Genomic DNA, 20,103 nt, shown 5'->3' with positions numbered 1-20,103 from the left:
GTGAAGAAGACTGTAGAATTTAAGTTAGTCCTTTTTTTTCGTATATTTGTGGTTTGAGAAAGGCCTGTCTTTTATGTTATAGCCGTGTATCAACTGTCTGAATGGCATCAGTGTTCAGATTAGACTGAGGAATAACCTCTTTCTTTAAGTATAAAGAAAATATATTTTTTTTCTAGGGGTGAATCTAAGCTAGTTGGTAACTTTGAGCCTCCCAGTGCTGCATCTGGATTCCTCAAATGTTTATTTTTTTTCTTTTAATTTCATTATTATTTCCATAGAGAAATACTACCAGCTTTTGTTGGTGTCTGTCAAACTGTTCTTTTAGCACTGCCTAACTCCATCTGTCCTTGCAGAAATTGTTTCATATTTGGTACCAGAGTTTTTCTCTTAAAATTGCAGTATAACCTACTGCATCTTAATCCAATGCTTTCTCTGCAAGCATTTTCTGATTTGCCGTAGAGATCATCAGTGAGATCTTTCTCTATGATCGCTACATTCATATCCCTCTAGTACTCTGATATTTTCAGGGTTCAAAGGTCTCCTCCTAACTAACTACAGGGAGGCATTAATTTATTCTCATCTCATTTTCTTAGACTGTAAATCTTCAACATAGTGGTGTAACGAGCGTTTGATTTGTTTGTCAACAGTACCAGTTTTGCCACTTCAACTTACTGCTGTGCAACGGCAGGACTATGACACACAGAGACAAATCTGCAGAAATGTCTGGTCAGCTTCCTCAGCACAGAAGCTTAGACACATCTGTGTGCTTCCAAAGTGATTTAATTGGTATTTGGATTTTATTCCTCTTAAATAACACTTAAATTCTCAATCTAACAACCAATATTAGCTGTAGCAATTTTGTGCTTTGTGGGGAAAAAACCAGGGAAGACCATAACCCCACATGACAAATTACTAGTTTAGTCATTTGTGGTTTTATTTTGAAATGTAGAGGGAGGGCAAATAAAGAGGAACATGAAAGACAAATAGCTTCTAACCAGTGGAGAAATCCAGGTCATGATACAGCCTGCATGCATCAGTTTACAGCAGTATGGAATCACACGCAACACTTTTGACCAGGGCTCTGGCTGGTTTTTAAATGGACTTGAATGCTCTATATATTGTTTTCCTGTCCACTACAGCTCTCCAAGGGCAGTATATTCAACAAGGAAGGGTCCCCCTGCTTTACACACACAGGCAACATCCCACACCCAATCAACAAGAACAATTACACTAATGAACTGGTTTCAAACTTTTGATTTACTACTCCTCAATCTTTGCTGCTGTGATCATAGCCCATGTCAGTGGGGCCCAGGGCATTCCAGGCAGCAAAGTTCTGTCTGAAAATGGTGTTCTGTTCAGAGACAATTGTGGGGTATGTCCCTGGACAGGAATGTTTGATGGTGCAGGCTTCCAGCCTTGGACATCCATGTGGTTCACCTGAGATCCCCCCAGACACAAAGTGTAAGACTGCCGGGTTCAATAAGCAGTCCCAGAGTCTGCATAACTTTCAGAATTCAGAAATCACTGGTAGTGGTCTGATGTAGATCAAAGTAAAATTAGAAAAAATTGAAATAGCCCATGAATAAAAACCCACTGCTTTTCAGTCAGCTGTATCCCCAGTGCTTTCACTTTTAGAAGATCATGCACAGTCCAGAAATCCTGGGAAATAATTGTATAGCACAGAGAAAGGAGTATACTGGTTTGGATCTGTGTTTAGCAGAAATAAAGAATACGATACTTAATGGGAAAGGAAGTGCCCCATCAACAGAGCTCAGAGGGATCTCACATGGCGCAGTTTGAGTATGAAGATTGCTACAGGGACTGAAAACTAACCTGATGATTTTAGGACATTATTTTAGGACACAGCAGAACTCTAGTAAGAGTCTGTAGAATCCCCAGAATTGCTTAGCAGGTATGTCAGATGGGGAGCTAGACAAAATACAGAGTATCATCTTCAATAACGTCTTCCTTATGGGGTGATGCTGTTCTTAGTCCAAGTATAGATGTGCTGGAGTAAACAAGTGCAAGGAGCCATTGCTTACAGGAGCCTGGTTCTTGCGCAGCACATGAACTGCTGGAGAGTCTGTGCCTGGTGGTGTTGATGTGAGCCAGTCTAGAGGTGTGCAATAATGTGCCTCTCTGCCTCTATTTATCTTCTGTACAGGCTGGGAGATGTAGCACTGACCATGGCCCTTCTGTATCCCCTGGATTCCTAGGTGTCTCTGGGCCTTCTTATGGCTGAGGGCACTGTCCCGGGGGCAGAAGTGAGTCTCAAATGCAACCATCTTTTCATTGCAGGGGCTACTGACCTGGGAGTTTCGGCAAACACAACTGAGGAAGGAGAAACGGTACGAGGATACCTACAGAAGTTAACTGCAAGAAAGACAGAGAGGTGCGTGTCCAAAGAAGGGCAACAAAGCTGGTGAAGGGTCTAGAGAACAAGTCCTATGAGAAGTGGCTGAGGGAATTGGGATTGTTTAGTTTGGAGATGAGGAGGCTGAGGGGAGACCTTATCGCTCTCTACAGCTACCTGAAAGCAGGTTGTAGCGAGGTGGGGGTCGGTCTCTTTTCCCAAGTATCAAGGGATAGGACAAGAGGAAATAGCCTCAAGTTGCACCAGAGGAGGTTTAGATTGGATATTAGGAAAAATTTCTTTGCCAAAAGAGTTATCAAGCATTGGAACAGGCTGCCCAGGGAAGGGGTTGGGTCACCACCCCGGAGGTATTTAAAAGACATGTAGATGTGGCACTTAGGGACATGGTTTAGAGGTGGACTTGGCAGTGTTAGGTTTACAGTTGGACTCAATGATCTTATAGGTCTTTTCCAACCTAAATGATTCTATGATTAGAAAATATAATGAGCTTAAGGCTGGTTAAATGCTGTTGAGTGCATTTTGAGATAAAATTATGAGATAACAAGTGTCAGGGGGCTATCTGGAGACTGGCAATATGTTTACAATGAAGCAATAATCAAGGATTAAAGTAGACCTGAAACTGAGTAGAAGTTTGCAACAATATCCAAAAATGAGCCTGTAAACACTCTAAGGCAGCAGGCTAGTGACTGAAAACTGTCAGTTGGTCCATCACTGTGGCTGTGGCCACATGTTGCATGCAGTTGTAGGCTTGCTGATAACAGAAATATGTCAACAGTTTGGCAAGATTTCAGAGAACAGGAGGGGGGAAGGTGTTCCCTTTGGAGCTCAGGACTCTCAGGCTGTGACCATGTCACTCTTGGCACCTTCTGTTAGTCTGGGACCTGAGGACCTAAAAAGGACTGAACCAAATTCTTCCTTAAGCTATTTATAGATCAAGAGGTGCAGGTTTGCAGCAGTCAACCAGTTAAGTAGAATGGGAGCAAAACTTGGCTCAAACTCTTTTGCCTAAGTAAGTAATAAATTAATGAGGAGTATCCTACTCTTCATATTTTTGGAAAACAGTAAGGGTAATCCCAGTAAGTATGAGGAAAAGTAGTGGGAAATGGAATGACATAGCAAGTCAAGGTAATTAGAAAACAAGTCCTGCTAGGATGCAGAATAAATCATCCCAGGAGTCCTGTTATTGAAGGACTTGAAAAATAGAAGAGAGAAAAAAATGAGCAATCCTATAGTGACAGAGAATAGGGAACTGTAAATCTCCATCTTTGATTTCTCCATAAGAATTCTCAGAATGAGTCCTTTATTCAAAGAAATTGCCACAACTATTCTGTTCCTACAATAGATTTTTTGCTTGACTATAAAAAATTAAAACCTCAGGCTTTTTTCTCACGGCTCTATATCTAACTTCAAATACAGTTTCTTGGGCTTCAGGGTTTTTTTTCCCTTTTCTAGGAAAAAAAAAGGAAGCCCTCCTTTACCTCTCACTTTCCTCCACCCCTCTCCTCCCACCTGTGTGTAGAATCTGGGTATTTAAACTAGGTATTTAATTGGAATGTTTGTCTGCACGATGTGAGAAATTAAATCCATGAGCTCTGGCAGTCATATGAACTCAGCATTTTTTTTAATGAGAAATTACGTAATCATTTTTAGTCCGAACTGCATCTCTCATTTAAATCTGTTTGTAGTACTTCTTACCATGACTATGCTCATCCTGCATACGTTTATTTTGATTCACAGAAAAACTCATGTCATTAACTAGTTCCCAGCATGGGAACAATGGATTATTCATGCCCTCAAAGCAACTCTTAAAATTGTTTGAACTCAAAGTGAAATGAAACAACTCATAAAGAGAAGACAGTATATAAGTTACCATTTGCAAAGAATTCAGTGCAGTGACTTTGAGCAGTGATCTCGTACGTTAGTTTCATGATTATAAATTGAAAAAAAAAAAGTTAAACACATAAACTTGCTCAGAAGCACAAATAAATTTTTAAATTATTATACAATAAAATAACAAATGTTCAATCAGAATTGTATTTGGCTTAGACTATGGGGAATAGAAAATTCAGATCCAAACTATTTCATGATGTTTTGTGAAGGTTTATGTTAAAATATATCTTCTGAATTGCCCAAGCAACATGTAAACGTATGGTCTCAAAATACCTTTTTAAACAACTTTTCACAGAATATAGCAATATTCTAATTAATTTTCCTTTTCCATCTTCTCTTTACTATCTCATCTATAGTAAACAATTTATAGACGACCTTATTTTGCTTCAATGTTTGAAGTTTAGCATCAGAAAATAATTTCTAGTAAGTGGATGAACTGAGGAATCTCTTCTTGCTGAATGAGCCTGTATCCAGCAGCCATTAGCTGGACATACACAAACAGGAATATCAACCGGTGGTTTTATCATGTGATCTCTTCCACTGAACATACAAATATAGAACATGACCATAAAAAGTAACAGAACATGCTCTCTGTGAAGTAATTTATTGCAGTTGATGCTAGATTGGTATGCCAGCTGGAATTACCTTCTCGGCTCCTACTATTTTCACATATACAGATAACAAAGGCTGTGCACTGCAACAGATTCCAAATGAAAAAATATCAACATTATTACCAAGAAGCAAAACTCCGAAAAAGCAACTTCAGCAAGCTTAACTGTTTGAAAATGTTTGCTAGTGACCCACAGCAGGAGTTGAAGAGCTAAATAAATACCAGGGCTTCAACATTTTCATAGAGGGGAAAAAATACTGCTCTTTGTACAATATACATTTCTCTCTTTGCTGAGCACAAAACAGCCTAAGGATTATTACACATATAGGAGCTTTCTTTTTGTTTGAATTCCTTATTCATTAGTTTGCAAGCTGCAAGAGCTGAGCTAATTTATTTTTCCAGGGCATTTTCCCCTCCCTCTTTTTTTTTTTTTTTTTTAAAGGCACCATGTATGACATCCCAACATGACAGGAACTCAGTAAATCCCCTCAGTCTCCACACCGCTGTCTCTGAATGTCTGCAAAGCTACTATGCCATAATCACAACTCACTGGCTCATTCACAGCTTTACATTATAAAGCAAACAGTCTAGACAGCTGAATGACAGAATTACTCTCTTTTCTCTTGCATTTATAGATATGCTGTCATCTTCATTTGCTTTTCTCTACTCTGTGCATTCTGATACACTAATGATTAGCTTTCCTGTTTGGATTCCACACTGACTCCATGGCTCTAGGCTATAAATACAACCAGAGCCCAGATGACATCACATCAGTAAGGTCCAGAGGGACAGGGGGAAGACCCCTGCTTCTTTCCCTCTCCTGGGGTAGCTGCTGATAACCAGCTTTTTCAGAATGGTTAACCAACATGGCTTTACAATAGGATTTTTTGCCTCATTGAGATGGAGATATAAAAAGCCTAGTGCTTGGAACTGTCACTCTCTGCAGTGGAAAATACCATTCAAATTGCATAGAATAGGCAGCCTTTGATTATTTTCAGGTCTGTCAGTAGTATAGCTGAATGTATCTGTGCAAAAAATATGTGCAAAAAAGAGAAAAAGAATGAAAAACAACATGCATTTGGATGCCTTTAAAAATGTGTACCTAACAGTCTTTATGTTAAAAAAAAAAAAACAAAAAACCAAAAAAAAAACCTTTAAAAAACTTAGAAAAGTTGGGCTGAGTTTGTTCTCACTGAGAAAGGAACTTTAGTCTGTAATATTCCTGGTACTTTAACTTCTGAATGATGTGTACACACATATCATGTGGCATTTCCTTGATGCTAAAAGATAGTTAAATGATAAAAGTATACTTTTTTGCCTTCAACAAGTTGCAGAAACCTATGCAAGCCTGATAATGTGCAACTAAGACATATGGATATATATTGCCAGCTCTGGGGATGCTGATAGCAAGGTTTTCAATATTTGTTTCTTTTCTTAATGCTTCTGTAACTGTCATTCTGGATTGCTGGAGAATATCTTTTTACATCTGTTCTTTTTTTTGCTTATTTGTTTGTTTTGTTGCCTTTTTTTAAATGAAAGTTTCTAAAAGTTACAGCTGAAAATATCTCAAAGCCTTGACTTGAGGTCAGAAAGTTGTGAGGGTAAAAGTGGGGGGAAATGATTGCCATTCTCACTTGAAAAGCAGAGAAAATCATACATCACACCGCTAGCACATCAGCACAGGAGGCCAAACAGTGAGCTATAGCTTTTACTCCTACCAGAGCTGGGACACCACCAGCACTACAGAACACTGCATTATTACACTATGGGCCATCGGAAACTGTTCACTGGGGAATATTTTACCTATGAGCATGAAGAGTTTTGTGGGCCACTGGGTGCGATTGTATTCACAGCCAATATAAATGACTGCTTGAGGCCTGTACCATTGGGAATTTTGCCTGTTCTCTGTGAGTCATGACCCACTTTTACTCTCTGAGATCAGGGGCAGCTGGAAAAACAACTGATCTCTTCTCGCTTGGAACTCTATAAATCTAAAGTCTCACCTGGAATATCTGTACTGTTTTTTTTTTAAACTTCAGTACCCTTGCCATTAAAGCATACTTATTAGAAAAACTTTAAATTTGTTTCTGTAACAACCAAGGTGACAGCAAAATTTCAACTGTTTATACCAGTGGCAGAGGGTTCTGATATGAAAATATGTAGTTTAATGAACTATGGAGCAGGGAGCTAGTGAACAAAGCTGTCTTTCTGAAGGCTTCTGATCTGAAGGCTGTGGAGACACTGTGTAAGTGAAGTCTTCATTCTTTGCACACTCCAAGAAGGGAGGTTCAACCGTGGTCCCACAGAAGGGCTACGTGATTGCTCTTCCCAGGAATGACACGGTGCTATTGGCCAAAATTTTGTGCCTTCCAGAAACTACAAATGAGATTTCATAACAACTCTGCAGCTTCCCTGAGATTTCTAGTTGTGAGGGGAGGATTTAAATAGCTGTCACTAAAATAAGTATATAAATCAACTTGATATACAATGTTTTTTTTTTTTTTCATTTTCTTGACAAAATGCTTTGCGGGCCTTCCAGAATTGGCCTAAGCTGGACCTCAGCTTGTAGCATACTGAGACTAGGGACCAATATTGATTTTTCTCTCAATAGCTTTTTCCCTGACTTCAGAGTTTGTCATATAGGGACTAGTAAAAAGCCATTCTATTCCATGGCATTTCCAGCTTTCCAGAGAAACACTGATCCTGCTTATAGCCATGAGGTGGAAACCTCCTTTGGTTTCTTCAGTGATCTTACATGTATCGGTACAGAGAAGGTTCTTAACTCTGAACCATGGCTTTCTGATTATTACAGTGCCCTGCTAATAACACTGAAAGCAAACCTCTAAGTGCACTGTATAAATAAAATAACAAACAAAAGCAAATGCAGGGGTTGACATTAAGCAAACGCAGGCATTGATATTAAACATATGGGGACACAGCCTTTTTAATACACTGCTGCTTGAAACTCTAGGTCACTTTTCTTACCTCTTGAGGCTCTTGACATTGAGATGCTAACACCAGGAAAGATCTTTGTGCTTGGAAAGCAGCACGTACCATCTCTGCCTGTAACAAAAGGAGGAATATAAATTAAGCCTTAGCCTGTAACCTCCAATACCTCTTCTTGGCAGCTCAAAGTCAAGTGTGACAGCTCGAGTCTTTCTTGCTGCTTCTCATCGAAATCACAGCAACACTGACTGGAAGAAATGCATTATAGTACTGGCATAGGTATACTTTTTTTTTTAAATTCAAGGTTAAGTTTCCTATCTTCTTCAGATAGGAAATAAAATGAGTTGATATGCAGCCTTTTGGTTATCATTTGTAAGATTCGTCTCAGGAGGACTTAATTTTAACACTTCAGAGAATGCTTAGGCTTTTTAATGGCGATGTTTATACTCACGTGCATGATAACAACTTGTTACTGCTCAGAATGGCAACCTGCAAGCTTTCTGTTGATCTGTAATTTGGGCTGTAGTGATGTTTAAGAAGAGTTGAGCTTGGCATATTTGAGGGGGGTGGGACTGAGGGACTATGCTGTAATGAACTCCTTGCCTGTCCTCTGTGAGCAGACCCTGAGAGCGATGGCTATGAGAGATGGTGGCTGAAGGTTTCTTGACAGTTTTGTCTAATGGAACTCTGGGATTTGGCTTAAAGCTGCATCTGATGGCATGCTTACATGCTAACAGAGTGGATGGGAGGTAAATCTACACTCCCTGGTGTTCCCTACTGTTTAAATTTCTGGTCTTTCGGGGTTCTTTTGAACACTACACATTTTCTGTACATTATGAATGATGTACATTGATTAGAATCTAATCGCTATTTCAGTATCACCTATACCTCATTCAAGTGGATGAGCAGTGACTAGGAGAAAGCATTATTGATACAGAAAAGAATTATTCATAACTAGTATATATTGCTAAATAAAAACCAAACCAAATGAAATGCTGTTAGGTTAATCTAATATGAATAGGTACATTTATAATCATTTTGTGAAAGGGTGGGGAAGCTCATGCTGTTTTTCCTTGGGGTTTCTTCAATCTAAAAAGAAAACACGGAAATTTTATATACAGGCCTATGTGGATGCAACTTAAAATACATAAAAGTCAGAAAATTTGAAGTTGTAGCAAAGTAAAACAGCCAAACTGTATTTATTCATCTTAAAATGTGATGGCATGAATAAACTATAATCTGTTAGGATGAAAATCACTGCAAGGAAGATGGTAAAAGAGGCCCAACTTCAACAGTATTTGGGTAGAAGGGTATATTATGATTTGACAGGCTGAGATTTGGAAGAGGGTAATCATCTCTATAAATAGATAAAGAAATAAATAATAAGGGAAACTGTATGAGCATAGGAGACTTAAATTTTCCAGACATAGACATAAATACCATCAATAATAGCAAGGTTTAGATATTCTTAGACATTTCAGAAGACTGACTTTTTGGTACAGAAATTCATAAAACAACAAAGTGTGTGCTATTTTAGGCTTAGGGGTTTTTGTGTGAGGAGGACCTTGCAGAACAGCTGACCAAAAACTAATGTTCTAGGAGGAAATGATTATGAATGGGTTCGGTTCTTCTTAGATTGGAAGATGGACAAAAATAAATCTATAGCTAAGGCTTGGTATTTTAGACTGGCAAAATTTTAGAAAATAGAAAAATCAGTGAATGAAGATGACTGGCCTGAGGAACTTAATGATTTGAATACAGGAAAGGACAGATTTATATTAAGAATGGAAATAACCTCTGTGTGATTAGCAGGAGGGATAAATTGTATGAAGGGTCTAGAGTCTCTGAATGAATAAATAACTAAAACAAGATACTAAGAATAGGTAGTAAACCCTCAGAGAGTAAAAAGATGCCTTGATTATCAAGAACTTTTTTTCAGGCATTATAAAATACAGAAGCAAAGGAATGATGGATACAGGCCTTGTTGAACTGTACCTTGCACAGGAAAGTAAAACAAAGCCATATTTTTTTTTAGCTACTGGAACAATAAAGAAATAAAGCAATCAAGTGAGGCCATGGCAGTGGCCTGGAGGCTAAGATGGGCATGCCTCCATTATTCTTGATGTATAGCTTACCCTGTTGTTGAACAAATGCTCTTCCCAAGTTCCAAGGAAGTCGATGTTCATAAAGATATTGAAAGAATAGCTAAGGAGAATGATGATAAATAAATGGGAATTACATAATTTGAAAGGGAAGTCGAATATATGCAGCTTAGTATGACAATATCATTGGGTCCATATTATCTTTGTTCTAGAGTACTGAGGACACAGGCAGATGGAAGCACAAGTAGAAAAGATTTTAAATATATAGTATTTGGAGGTAGTGCCAGATGACAGAAGCATGCGATGGTGGATTGGGCAAATATGCCCAAGAAGAGGGGAAAACGTATGTTAGGTGATTTCATGGCTATTAGCTTGACTTCAGCCCTGTGCACATTTGGAACGGATTTGAAATGAGCGATTAAAAACACATATGGAAATTAAAAATGGGAGAAATTACAAGGGGATTATCTGTGGTTAAAATAATTACTTTGGGGGATTGTTCAGAGTTTTCAGTTTCTTAGACAAGGATAATGTGTCAGATCTAGTATATTTAGATATTATATAAAATGCTTATTGTGGGTCCTCGTAGGAAACTCATACTTTAAGTGGAAATGATGCAAAGTAGTATAAAAACTCTGAAGTTGGGTAAGAAGCTGGATAAATGGAGACAACAGCAGGGTACATTACAGGTGGTGTTATTTGAGAGGAGGAAAGTTGCTAGTTCTGTTTCTCAAGGATTATTTTTAGGAACCATCTATATGTTTATAAGTGTCCTAACAGCAAGAATTAGGTGTACACACATAAAATTTGTGGGCAACACAAAATTAGGAGGTTTTAAGATTATCAGGACTCACTCACCACTTGAGAAGACAACTTTGTTGGCACAGGTAATATGAATAGGATAAAATTTAGCAGTCCTCCCCCGCCTCTTTAAAACAACAAATAATTTTGAGTGTAAGCACGGAACTGATTAATTGGAAATGCTGAAGACTGGACAATGCAAGTATTAAAGCCAGGAAGGTGGCTTTGTGAAAAGACTTTATGCAGTTCTACAATGGATGTGGCAAAATATTTTTAGTAGAGCTAGAGAAGTGTTAGTACCATTGGAGAGGTCCTCCTCTGGAATTCTGCATAAAGCACTAGTTGTTTGTGTTAAATAAAGATGAGTTTAAATCAGAATTGATGCAGAGAAAACATATTTGGATGTTTAGAGCAATGAGTATCTGTCATACAAAGAATAATTTTAAAAGTTTCACTTGTTCTGCTTAGCAACACAGTGGCTGAGGAATATGATGATTCTTTTGCATAAGAATGTAAATAACAGAGAAGGAAGAAAATGGTAGTGTCAGCACATGATCACAGGTCTGTAAACTGGGTCACGAGTAATCATAGCCTCAAACTTAGAAGATTTCCAACTATCCAAACAGTGAAGTTCAGAAGGGATCTTCCAACTACAAAGAAGCAGCATTATTTTAAGATAGAGCTTTAAATGGTGACCAGATATATCATAAAACATAAGCAAAGTCTCTTATATATACAAAATTAAGATTGTTTTGTCAGTTCTTGAACACCTACTAAGCTGGTAGCATCAATGAGGTTTGAAAAATACATCTGTTTTGAACTTTGTTCACCCCGCATTAAATCCATGCTTTTGGGTTCCCACTGGTTGTTCATGGAGGCTGGGGAGGACTTTTTTCGACATGTGGAGTACAGAGTGACAACTGGTTTCTTGTCTTAGTGACAACTGGTTTCTTGTCTTATTTTTTTACCTCTTTCTGCTGAAGCACTGGAATTTGGTCAGAGCTGGAGACAGACTGTTGGATGATATACACTGATGTTCCTAAAAGACTGACATTCCTTGAGTATGCCTCATACATGTGTCTTACTCATCTGACCAACGTTAAAACTGTTGTTGGATATAGAATCAGGATGTACTTCTCCTCCAGACATGTATTACTCTTTTTTTTTTTGTTTATTACTCCTCCTTCTCCACTGTAGAGTGTGGCCAAGGCCACCTTCTCAAAACATATGGGAGCTGTCTTTAAGAAATCTTCTGCTACTGAGGGCACCCAAGTCATTGGTAACACTCTCTGAGTTACCTGTGATGCATTAAAAGTGTGGCTTTTTGCATTTTCTTATTATCCTAAATTTATTACAGGGTGTTGGAAATGTTCAGTGATCAGTGGACTAGATATCAATTGCAAGGCTTGCGCTGTATGCCCCAAATTTATCCAGCCCCAAAATCTTTTAGTTGTGTACGGATCAGAGCAATTGCATCTCATCTTTGAATTTAAATCTTAAGCAAAGGATCATGCTAACACAGTTTTTGCATTTTACAAGCAGAATTTTATAAGACTTCTGCCACAGCTACTTCCTTCTTTCTCCAACAGCATTAAAAATGGCTTTCTGAGTTTTACTACTTCCGAGCATGTGGCACTTCTTTCCATGCATCCCATCAGGGTAATACAAGAGCTTATTCTCATTAAGAATTCATTAGTTCACTCTATCACAATTCCAGTTCTTCTTTGTAGTCTTTGAAATGTGACACTTCATTGCTTCCTCCTTCTATTTAGCAGGCAGGCTGTGTAACTAAGCAGACATCACTGTTTTTTATAAGGAGGTGACTCATTAGACCCCCATATCCAGTGAAGACTAATGAGTGAAAATGGACCAGCGGGGATTTTTCCTAAGAATTTGTGTGGCTCAGCCAAAAGATTGCCACAGAACAAAGCAGCTGAAACTGTTACAGTTATAATGAATGATAGTAATGAAGCCCGAGTGTCAAAAATGCATGGAAATCATGAGCAAATTTATCAGAGTGAACTAGAACACAAACCTGCACACATCTATCTGCAGATAGAAATGGGCATATTTTGGAGAAACAGGTAATTGACATCTAAAGACTTTGGGCAATCCTTTTGGCATTCTTGGGATTATGCATGGACACAGCAGTCATCAGACAGATTCCTCAGATGAGGTGAATATTCTGAAGGAAGCGAGTTCCTCAGAGCTTTTCCTACTTTGCTTTTTGCAGTTTGTTCTAGAGGCTGGAGGAGACAGCTGTGACTGTGGACCTGACTGCCCGGAGTGTGTGGCATTCCATTCACCACCCCTGTTCCCCCCGTCAGTAAAGTGTGGAATAAGGTGTCTTAATCCTTTGCCTCAGGTGTATTTGACAGCTCACTTAGGTGACTGATATGGTTGGGAGAGCCGAAGTCTGACATGTAGGCAATGTCAGCCCAATTCCATGCCTCTTGAAACCTGTGGCCGCCTACAGTGAGTGACCTCTCTGTTGCCATCGCGGTAACAGCATAGACAAGCCTCTTTACAGTTAAGCCTGCAGAAGTTAATGGAGGAATCATACATATTTAGAAACCAGCTTTTTAATAGCAACTGGTTTAACCTTCTCTGTCAAAATGCAATGCCAACTTTTGATATTTCCCAGAGGCCACTGCTTGAAAAATTGCCAGAGGCTCTGTGAGAGATGTCTAATGGTAACAATGCTTCTGACCTGTTTGAAGTAGTGAGTACGGATTCCACCCAAACTTGCACTGTTTCAGACTGAGTAGACATAGATGCACTGAACCTGAAGTTTAAACTACCAGTTTGCTTTAGCAAAGTTCAGTACTCTAGAGTAGATGTGATTTTAGGATCTCTCTCTTTCTCATTTTAAGTGTTTTATTAAATCTAAGTTATCCAAGGACTAATAAATATAAATGTTATTTGTGTGACAAGAGTTTGGCAAACTACAAGAAGAAAAAGGCACATGCATTCAGATCTCAAGTTACAAGTAAATTCAGTCTTTGGGAAAAAAAACAAAACTAAATAGAAGTAAGAGAAACAAACAAAGGATTTCCTAATGAAATTTAGTCAAGAAAATTACCCTATTGACCCGATAATATTAAATTTGTCAAATGTTATTATATTTAATAACATATTTCCTCAGAGTCATAGGACTAAAAAGCATGATGTAAATATCAGAATCCACAGGACTTCTATTATCACACAGTAATACACATCTGCATATATATACATGCAAACATTAACAGTGATAATTCGTAAATTGAAATACAGATCTATGTACATTTTGGATTTCTACAATATACTCAATGACTTTACTCTGAAACACAACAGTAAAGAGGACATGAGGGGAAAGAATTGGGATTTAGTGGTCCAGAGTTCTAATCACATGTTTCTGCAGAAATAATTTTGGGTCCTCTGGGTTTAGCAAAAGACACAATGACTGACAGCAAATGACAACTACAGATGGAGCCTCACTGTTACAAGCAAAGACCACAGTCTTTCTCTAAAAGGGACAGTACTGCCAGTTGAAGAGAAACAGTTTGTCTTTTACACTGTGCTTTCAAAAGCCTCTTCAAAGTGAAGTGGTGAAGTGGCTGGTGGCTTGAAGGGAGAAGCAAGAAATGGAAAAAGAATGAAGTTTAGATTAAGTATGAGGCTGCCATAGAAACTATCCAGGCCAGCTGAAGAGACAGTATTTATTTTGTACAGCTAATTGGTTGATAGAGATTTTTTAAAAACTGGGCCAAATGCTGAAGAGTCAGTGGCAGTTCTCCAAACAGAGCACTTTATACTGGAAAAGAAAAGAAATTTAAAAACCTGTCACCTTTCTCTTACTGGTCCATGCAGAAAACAGGGTTGAAATTCCAGTCAAAATTGAAGTCAATGGGAGATTTGCCATTGATTTTGATGGAGCCAGACACCACCTCAGATATTTTCTTTTCTATTTTCAGATAGATACATTTGACTACCACCAATCATCTGTCCTCTACTAGTGGGTTTTTTTTTAGTGTTTTTCAGCCTCCATGGCTATGTCTATATTAGGGAATTTTTGCTAAAATTTCTCAGCATTGCTACTGCCTGTCCAGTACCAATCTAAGGTTATATCAGTGCTGGTCTCTCTAGCTGTTTATATCTGCCAGTGTATTAAACACTGTGTCATGTAACTGTGCACAGCACTAGCCAATATTACTTATTTGTTGTTTCAGAGTAGCATCTGTATCTAGGTTCATTAACTTTACTTTTTAGTAAGCTTGACTGCGACTTAAACCACTCAGAGCTCTTACAGCTCTTACCTCTGGTGGAACTCAAACCATATTGGTCTTAAAGATCTTTCAGTGCTAATGACATAAGACAGACGGATAGAATTGTCTGGGGTAAATCATTGCTTATCTATCTGCCATTTTATTTCTCTGTATGAAACACAAACTGTACAGATGTACTGGAGTGAAGGGGTATTTAAAGCCAAAACAGTTGCTTTTATATTAATTACAAAATTATTGCCTTGGATAAGTATATACAGGTTCTGCATTATTTGCATCGATAAAATTTGCGCCAGTGTTCCAGAAGTTCCTCTAAGCTCTTCCAGTTTTAAGTGACATGAACTGTTCTGACTGATCTCAAGGGATTGTTAACTTTAAAACCTAATGAATATTATTTAAATGTAAGCTTCGTTAAATAATTAATTATTAATCTCGGTAGCAGAAGCAGTCAGTTATTTTGTTCATCTGTCACTGTTTCAAACAGATATAAATATTTGGCTGCAGGGCCATTGTGTCTACTGATTACTGCCAAGTGAAGCAGTAGGAGATCATATTCTCTGAAAACATTTCTAATAACCTCTACCCACCAGAGCAGATGAGCAAGTCCAGACCAAAACTCTTGACTGGCGGATGCTCTCCTAAAGCTCAGGCTGATTTTGTGTTTTCCAGATTCACAAATTCTTCACGAATCTCTTTTACAACAGCTAGAAATCTGAAAATCTCTTGACCTCTCTTTTTTTTACTTTTACGTGGAAGTTCCAGAAACAGATGTAGTGTGTTGATAGTTAGGGATTCCAGAAGATTCAGCATAGAAAAATACTGAGCATTGTGTGTAAAAATAAATAGTCCACACATTACTGAAGATGTGGTCTATTTACAGACTAAGGTTCTTTTTTGTTTTCGACACCTTTCTTTTCTGAACAGTTTTGAAGATGTTCAAAAATTCAAGTTTGCCATTTACATTGCAGACTTCTGTCTTCTGCAAGGAGTCAGTCACCTGCTGGAGATTTCAAAGATGCCTCATTGCACAGTATACAGTCCTGGATCTACATCTAAAGGATTTCACATCAGTAGAAGGAAAAGATGCTATTGGCACATTGCAACACCTGATCTTCCAGTCCCTGGTACTTATCTATAGACTGGATGTCCCCAGAATTGTCAGCTGTGTGCAATTAGTGCTGTCATGTTCTGCCTTTATAATATGTAATTTGTGATAATCGTAGAAACAAAAACAAACAGCTGATAAAACCAGCCAAACACTTTAAGAACAAACATCAAAACATCATGAGAACAAATGGCTTCTCTACAGTGCAGAGGATACGTCACTAAAATCTATACTAGGCCACCGCTGTTGGTTGGAGCTTCTGAAAACCAAAGACTGTCATAGTATATTTTATGAGCTTTAGAGTATGAGTAACAGCAAATAGTGATCAGTTGATTTTGGCTGGCATCCAGTTTGTCCCCAGGACTTCTGAGGTGAAAGGCTAATGCTGTAAAAGAATGACAACTCAGAAAAGCATGCAATCATCCAGGGGGGATTAATTTAAATAATGACATTACGGGAATATTCTTTGTATCACATTTCAAAGGTTATGCCATGACAAAGTTGTAATTTTTTTTGAATCAGTATTAGGGAGAGTAGATAGAAAGCACCCAACCTGCTCAGGCATTGATGGAAGTTAGCCACAGTCTTTCTGAGAGAGATTTTATAGCTCTTCATCCTGACTAGACTGCAAAAGCAAGCAGGTTTCTCAAAGAGAGATGGGAAAGGAAAACCAACCCACCTCAGGATTTCATTAAGGATCAGAAACCGTGGTACATTAAAGTTTCACAGACTTCCAAAGCTTCTAATTTCTACTATTACTTGGAGCTATATTGCATATATCTAAAAGTGTGCATTAGTTCCTTAAATAAACAGGAACCACATACAATGTACTGAACAGGTATGTCCAAACTTTGGCTATTATCAAGATCAACCACTTTTTAAATTCAGATTCTTTTTTTTTTTTTTTTTCCCATGGACATCTGAGTTCAGAATTCTTTGGAGGGTGCAGTTGCCTGTGTCAAGGAACTCTTTGCGGAGAGATCTCCTTTCCCTGAGGAAAGGCAAATCTACATTTCCTACATGGAACAGATGCTGTAAACCCACACATCAGACAACCACAGAGATCCCAAGGACCTGCAGGTCTCATTGTCATCTGTACAAATGCGCTTTCACCTGCACTGGTTGCAGGCATTCTGGTTATGTCTCTGATGAGCTGTTGTACCTCTGAGGGCTGCTGCTAAGCAGTCCCACTCCCCATCCCCAGCTGTTCTCTCAGAAGCCCTTCTCACTGAATGTCCAAATCCATGCTGAGGAAATTTCAGAAAAGGCTGTACGATTTCACAGGTTTGGGATGTCATTCACATGTCCCTAATTTAAAAAATACAAGTTCTAGGAACTTCAGATGCTTACATCTGTAAATTAAAAAGGTTACAGTACTTGCTGAGGTATCACTTTGTAAGTATTCTTTCGGCAGTGTTCACTGGTCACCCTACCAGGGAGCTGATTTCTTAACTTTCTGTGTCTGACAAATAACAAATTCCCTGATATAAAGACTGGAGAACCATCCATTTCTAAGCAAACGCACTGTATTTAAAGAGAGCTCGGATAAACAGGTTCTTATATTGAAATGGCTTTGTGTATGTTCTGTGTCTTACACACTTCAGGACAACCGGTGACATTGCCCACCTCATTCTGCAAGTAGTCCCACTGGGGTCCCTGAAGGCAACTCAAAAGCTAAAAGTGCCAGAATCTGTCTCCTTGTAACTTCACTTCCACTTTTTATCACTTTGAAAGAATCCCAGACACCAACCAAAATGTGCTAACATGGAAGGAAGTTCAGAGCTTAAAGCTGACACATCTATAACGATATTTCAGGTTTCTTTCCACCTGAACCATGCTTTCCTTTTCAGGGGGGCTAAATATCAAAAGCCTACATTTACTTGGAGAGGGGTCCTCAGCCTCTCTGAAAGGCAATTATCTACATGCACAGTGATGTGACTGAAAAGCAGATCTGACCTAAGGTGTTTTTTTAAACAGAACATGTATTAAAGCAACAAGAAAGAAGTATTACAGCCTTCAAGATCTAATTCAAGATTCTAAACCAATCTTTTTATTATAGCTCTGGGATTTGGAATAAAACATACAATTAAACTTATGAAACAAAATTTCAAAAATTAAATTGATTTGCAGTTCAGATTAATTACGGAAATATACAGTTCAATTTATGGATATCGGTAGACCAACAGAACTTAGCAGTGGCAGTGACAGTGACATGGTTTAATCTGTCCTAATGGACTCTTCAGTATTCAGAAATCTGGCCACATTGATCATGCAATTCATACAGGATAAAAAGAGGCAATACACATTAGTGGCCACATTCTACCCTCAACACTCCTGACAGCACTCCCAGCTTATTTAAAACAACATTCAAACCGTGCATTGGTTTCCCTTGTGGCTTAATTCTCATTATTCACTGAACTCCTTTTTACTAGAACCTGACTGAAGAGCCAGATTCTGAGCTCATTGTTTGGTTTTTTGCTGACTACAATAACCAGCCTTCTCAGTTTCCAAGCCCAGCATTTCTATACACTCAAAACAGTTGCAACCACCAACTAGCAAAATAAAAGCAGGTCAGGGATGGGGAGGCAGGATGAGTGAAAAGAGTGTGCACGTGCTTTTCAGAAAGAATGAGACTGAAAATTAATGAAAGACTTGCTCATAGCCTGTAGCAACAAATGACATCAATCAAGCATGGGAGCTGTGTGTCCCAAACCAGAAAAAAAATGTAAAAAAAATATAAATAAAATAGAACATTCACGGATGTATATTTCTCAGTGTGAAATACATGGGCTTAAATAATGTTACAGCCCCAAACTGAAAAATCATTATTCTTCACATGAGAAAGAAGAACCATGAGGACTGATACCAGTAAAGAGAGTTTTCGGCCACAAGAGGTTCATGGTGATGACAAAAGCAGGGATACTGTCTCTCTGCTCCTCAGCCTTGTTTTTCCTGATGGATCAAGATAGCTTAATTTGCCAATAGTTCACTGGAAATTACTCTTGTGAGAACCACAGACCTCACTGTTCCAGGGTTGAGTGCCTGAAATGACTGCTACCTACGCCCTCCCAATCCTGGACTGCTTTGAATCAGAGAGAAAAGTAAAAGGTCTGATTCCCTTGTCAAGGCTTCCTCATGGACCTTGGAGCTGTGCCAACCCCATGTCTCCAATCCTCCCTAATAAGTTTCTCCCTACTTTACACTGGCAAGTGTCCTACACCATGACTTTGCAACAGGCTCACTAAGACACTCTTACACTCTGTGTGTGGCTGTGAGTGCAGCTGGTCCACACACTAAATCTACCTGTCATTTAGCTAGCTAATTTAGCCATGTAATTTTATCACCTTATGATTTTTTCTTAAGCTGACACAGTTGTTTTCAACCTGTGCGGCACTTCTGCCTCTAGGTCTATACACTACTTCTGGAAAACCACCAACAAAACCAGCTTTCCTGTCAGTAGACTCAAATTTGCTCTTAAAGGTTTAGAGGATAGCAAAACTAGCATGAGCTAGAGCATATAATCAGTCCTAATTTAGATTTCAAATGGCTGAAAATATAATGTATGCCTTAATTGTTCCAAGCATTAATTAAATGAATTCGTAAAAATTACCAAGATCTAGTCTGAACACTGGATATTATTCTGAATCCATCCAATTGATTAAAGAGCCCTTCACGATTGGAATTTTTTTCATATGAGCAAGTTATCTTTTAACATTTTTTTGGGTAATCATGATGGAGTTTTCTTTGGTTTCCCATTGCATGTAAGGTTTCCCACTCAAATCATTGATACCTTTTTCCTGGCATCCTTTGGAGATCAGATAATCCTGGTGTACTGGGTAACCACATACAGATATAATCCCTCCTTTTAGGGGCCAATAGTTTTAGACCCTTACCCCCAAAATGGTCCCTGTTCAACTGCACCACTTTGAAATCAACATAGCTACTTATGGGTTTGGTCAGGAACTACTCCATATCCAAAGAAGCCCCATTAAAACAGGTTATGAAGAACTGTT

At 38.5% G+C, this 20,103-nt stretch overlaps 1 protein-coding gene and 1 long non-coding RNA gene across 3 annotated transcripts in view; one reads left to right on the top strand and one right to left on the bottom strand.

The window, feature by feature from the left end:
- The window catches only part of LOC116960407, a 48,961-nt gene extending 35,839 nt beyond the window's left edge, over positions 1 to 13,122 (top strand). Inside the window, exons 3-4 of the long non-coding RNA XR_004406371.2 lie at positions 2,299 to 2,392; positions 12,957 to 13,122. This is a non-coding gene — a long non-coding RNA (uncharacterized LOC116960407). The remainder of the gene's footprint in view (positions 1 to 2,298; positions 2,393 to 12,956) is intronic.
- CAP2 (cyclase associated actin cytoskeleton regulatory protein 2) overlaps positions 1 to 20,103 on the bottom strand; it is a 71,139-nt gene that overhangs the window by 30,151 nt on the left and 20,885 nt on the right. For both annotated transcript variants that reach the window (XM_032987757.2, XM_032987755.2), the window contains one exon: positions 7,860 to 7,937. In XM_032987757.2, coding sequence (XP_032843648.1) covers positions 7,860 to 7,937 — 78 coding nt within the window. The remainder of the gene's footprint in view (positions 1 to 7,859; positions 7,938 to 20,103) is intronic.

Source organism: Tyto alba, unplaced genomic scaffold (genome assembly GCF_018691265.1).
Source record: "Tyto alba isolate M040663 unplaced genomic scaffold, T.alba_DEE_v4.0 Super-Scaffold_48, whole genome shotgun sequence".
Classification (NCBI taxonomy): domain Eukaryota; kingdom Metazoa; phylum Chordata; class Aves; order Strigiformes; family Tytonidae; genus Tyto; species Tyto alba.
This window is presented reverse-complemented; position numbering and strand designations above follow the sequence as displayed.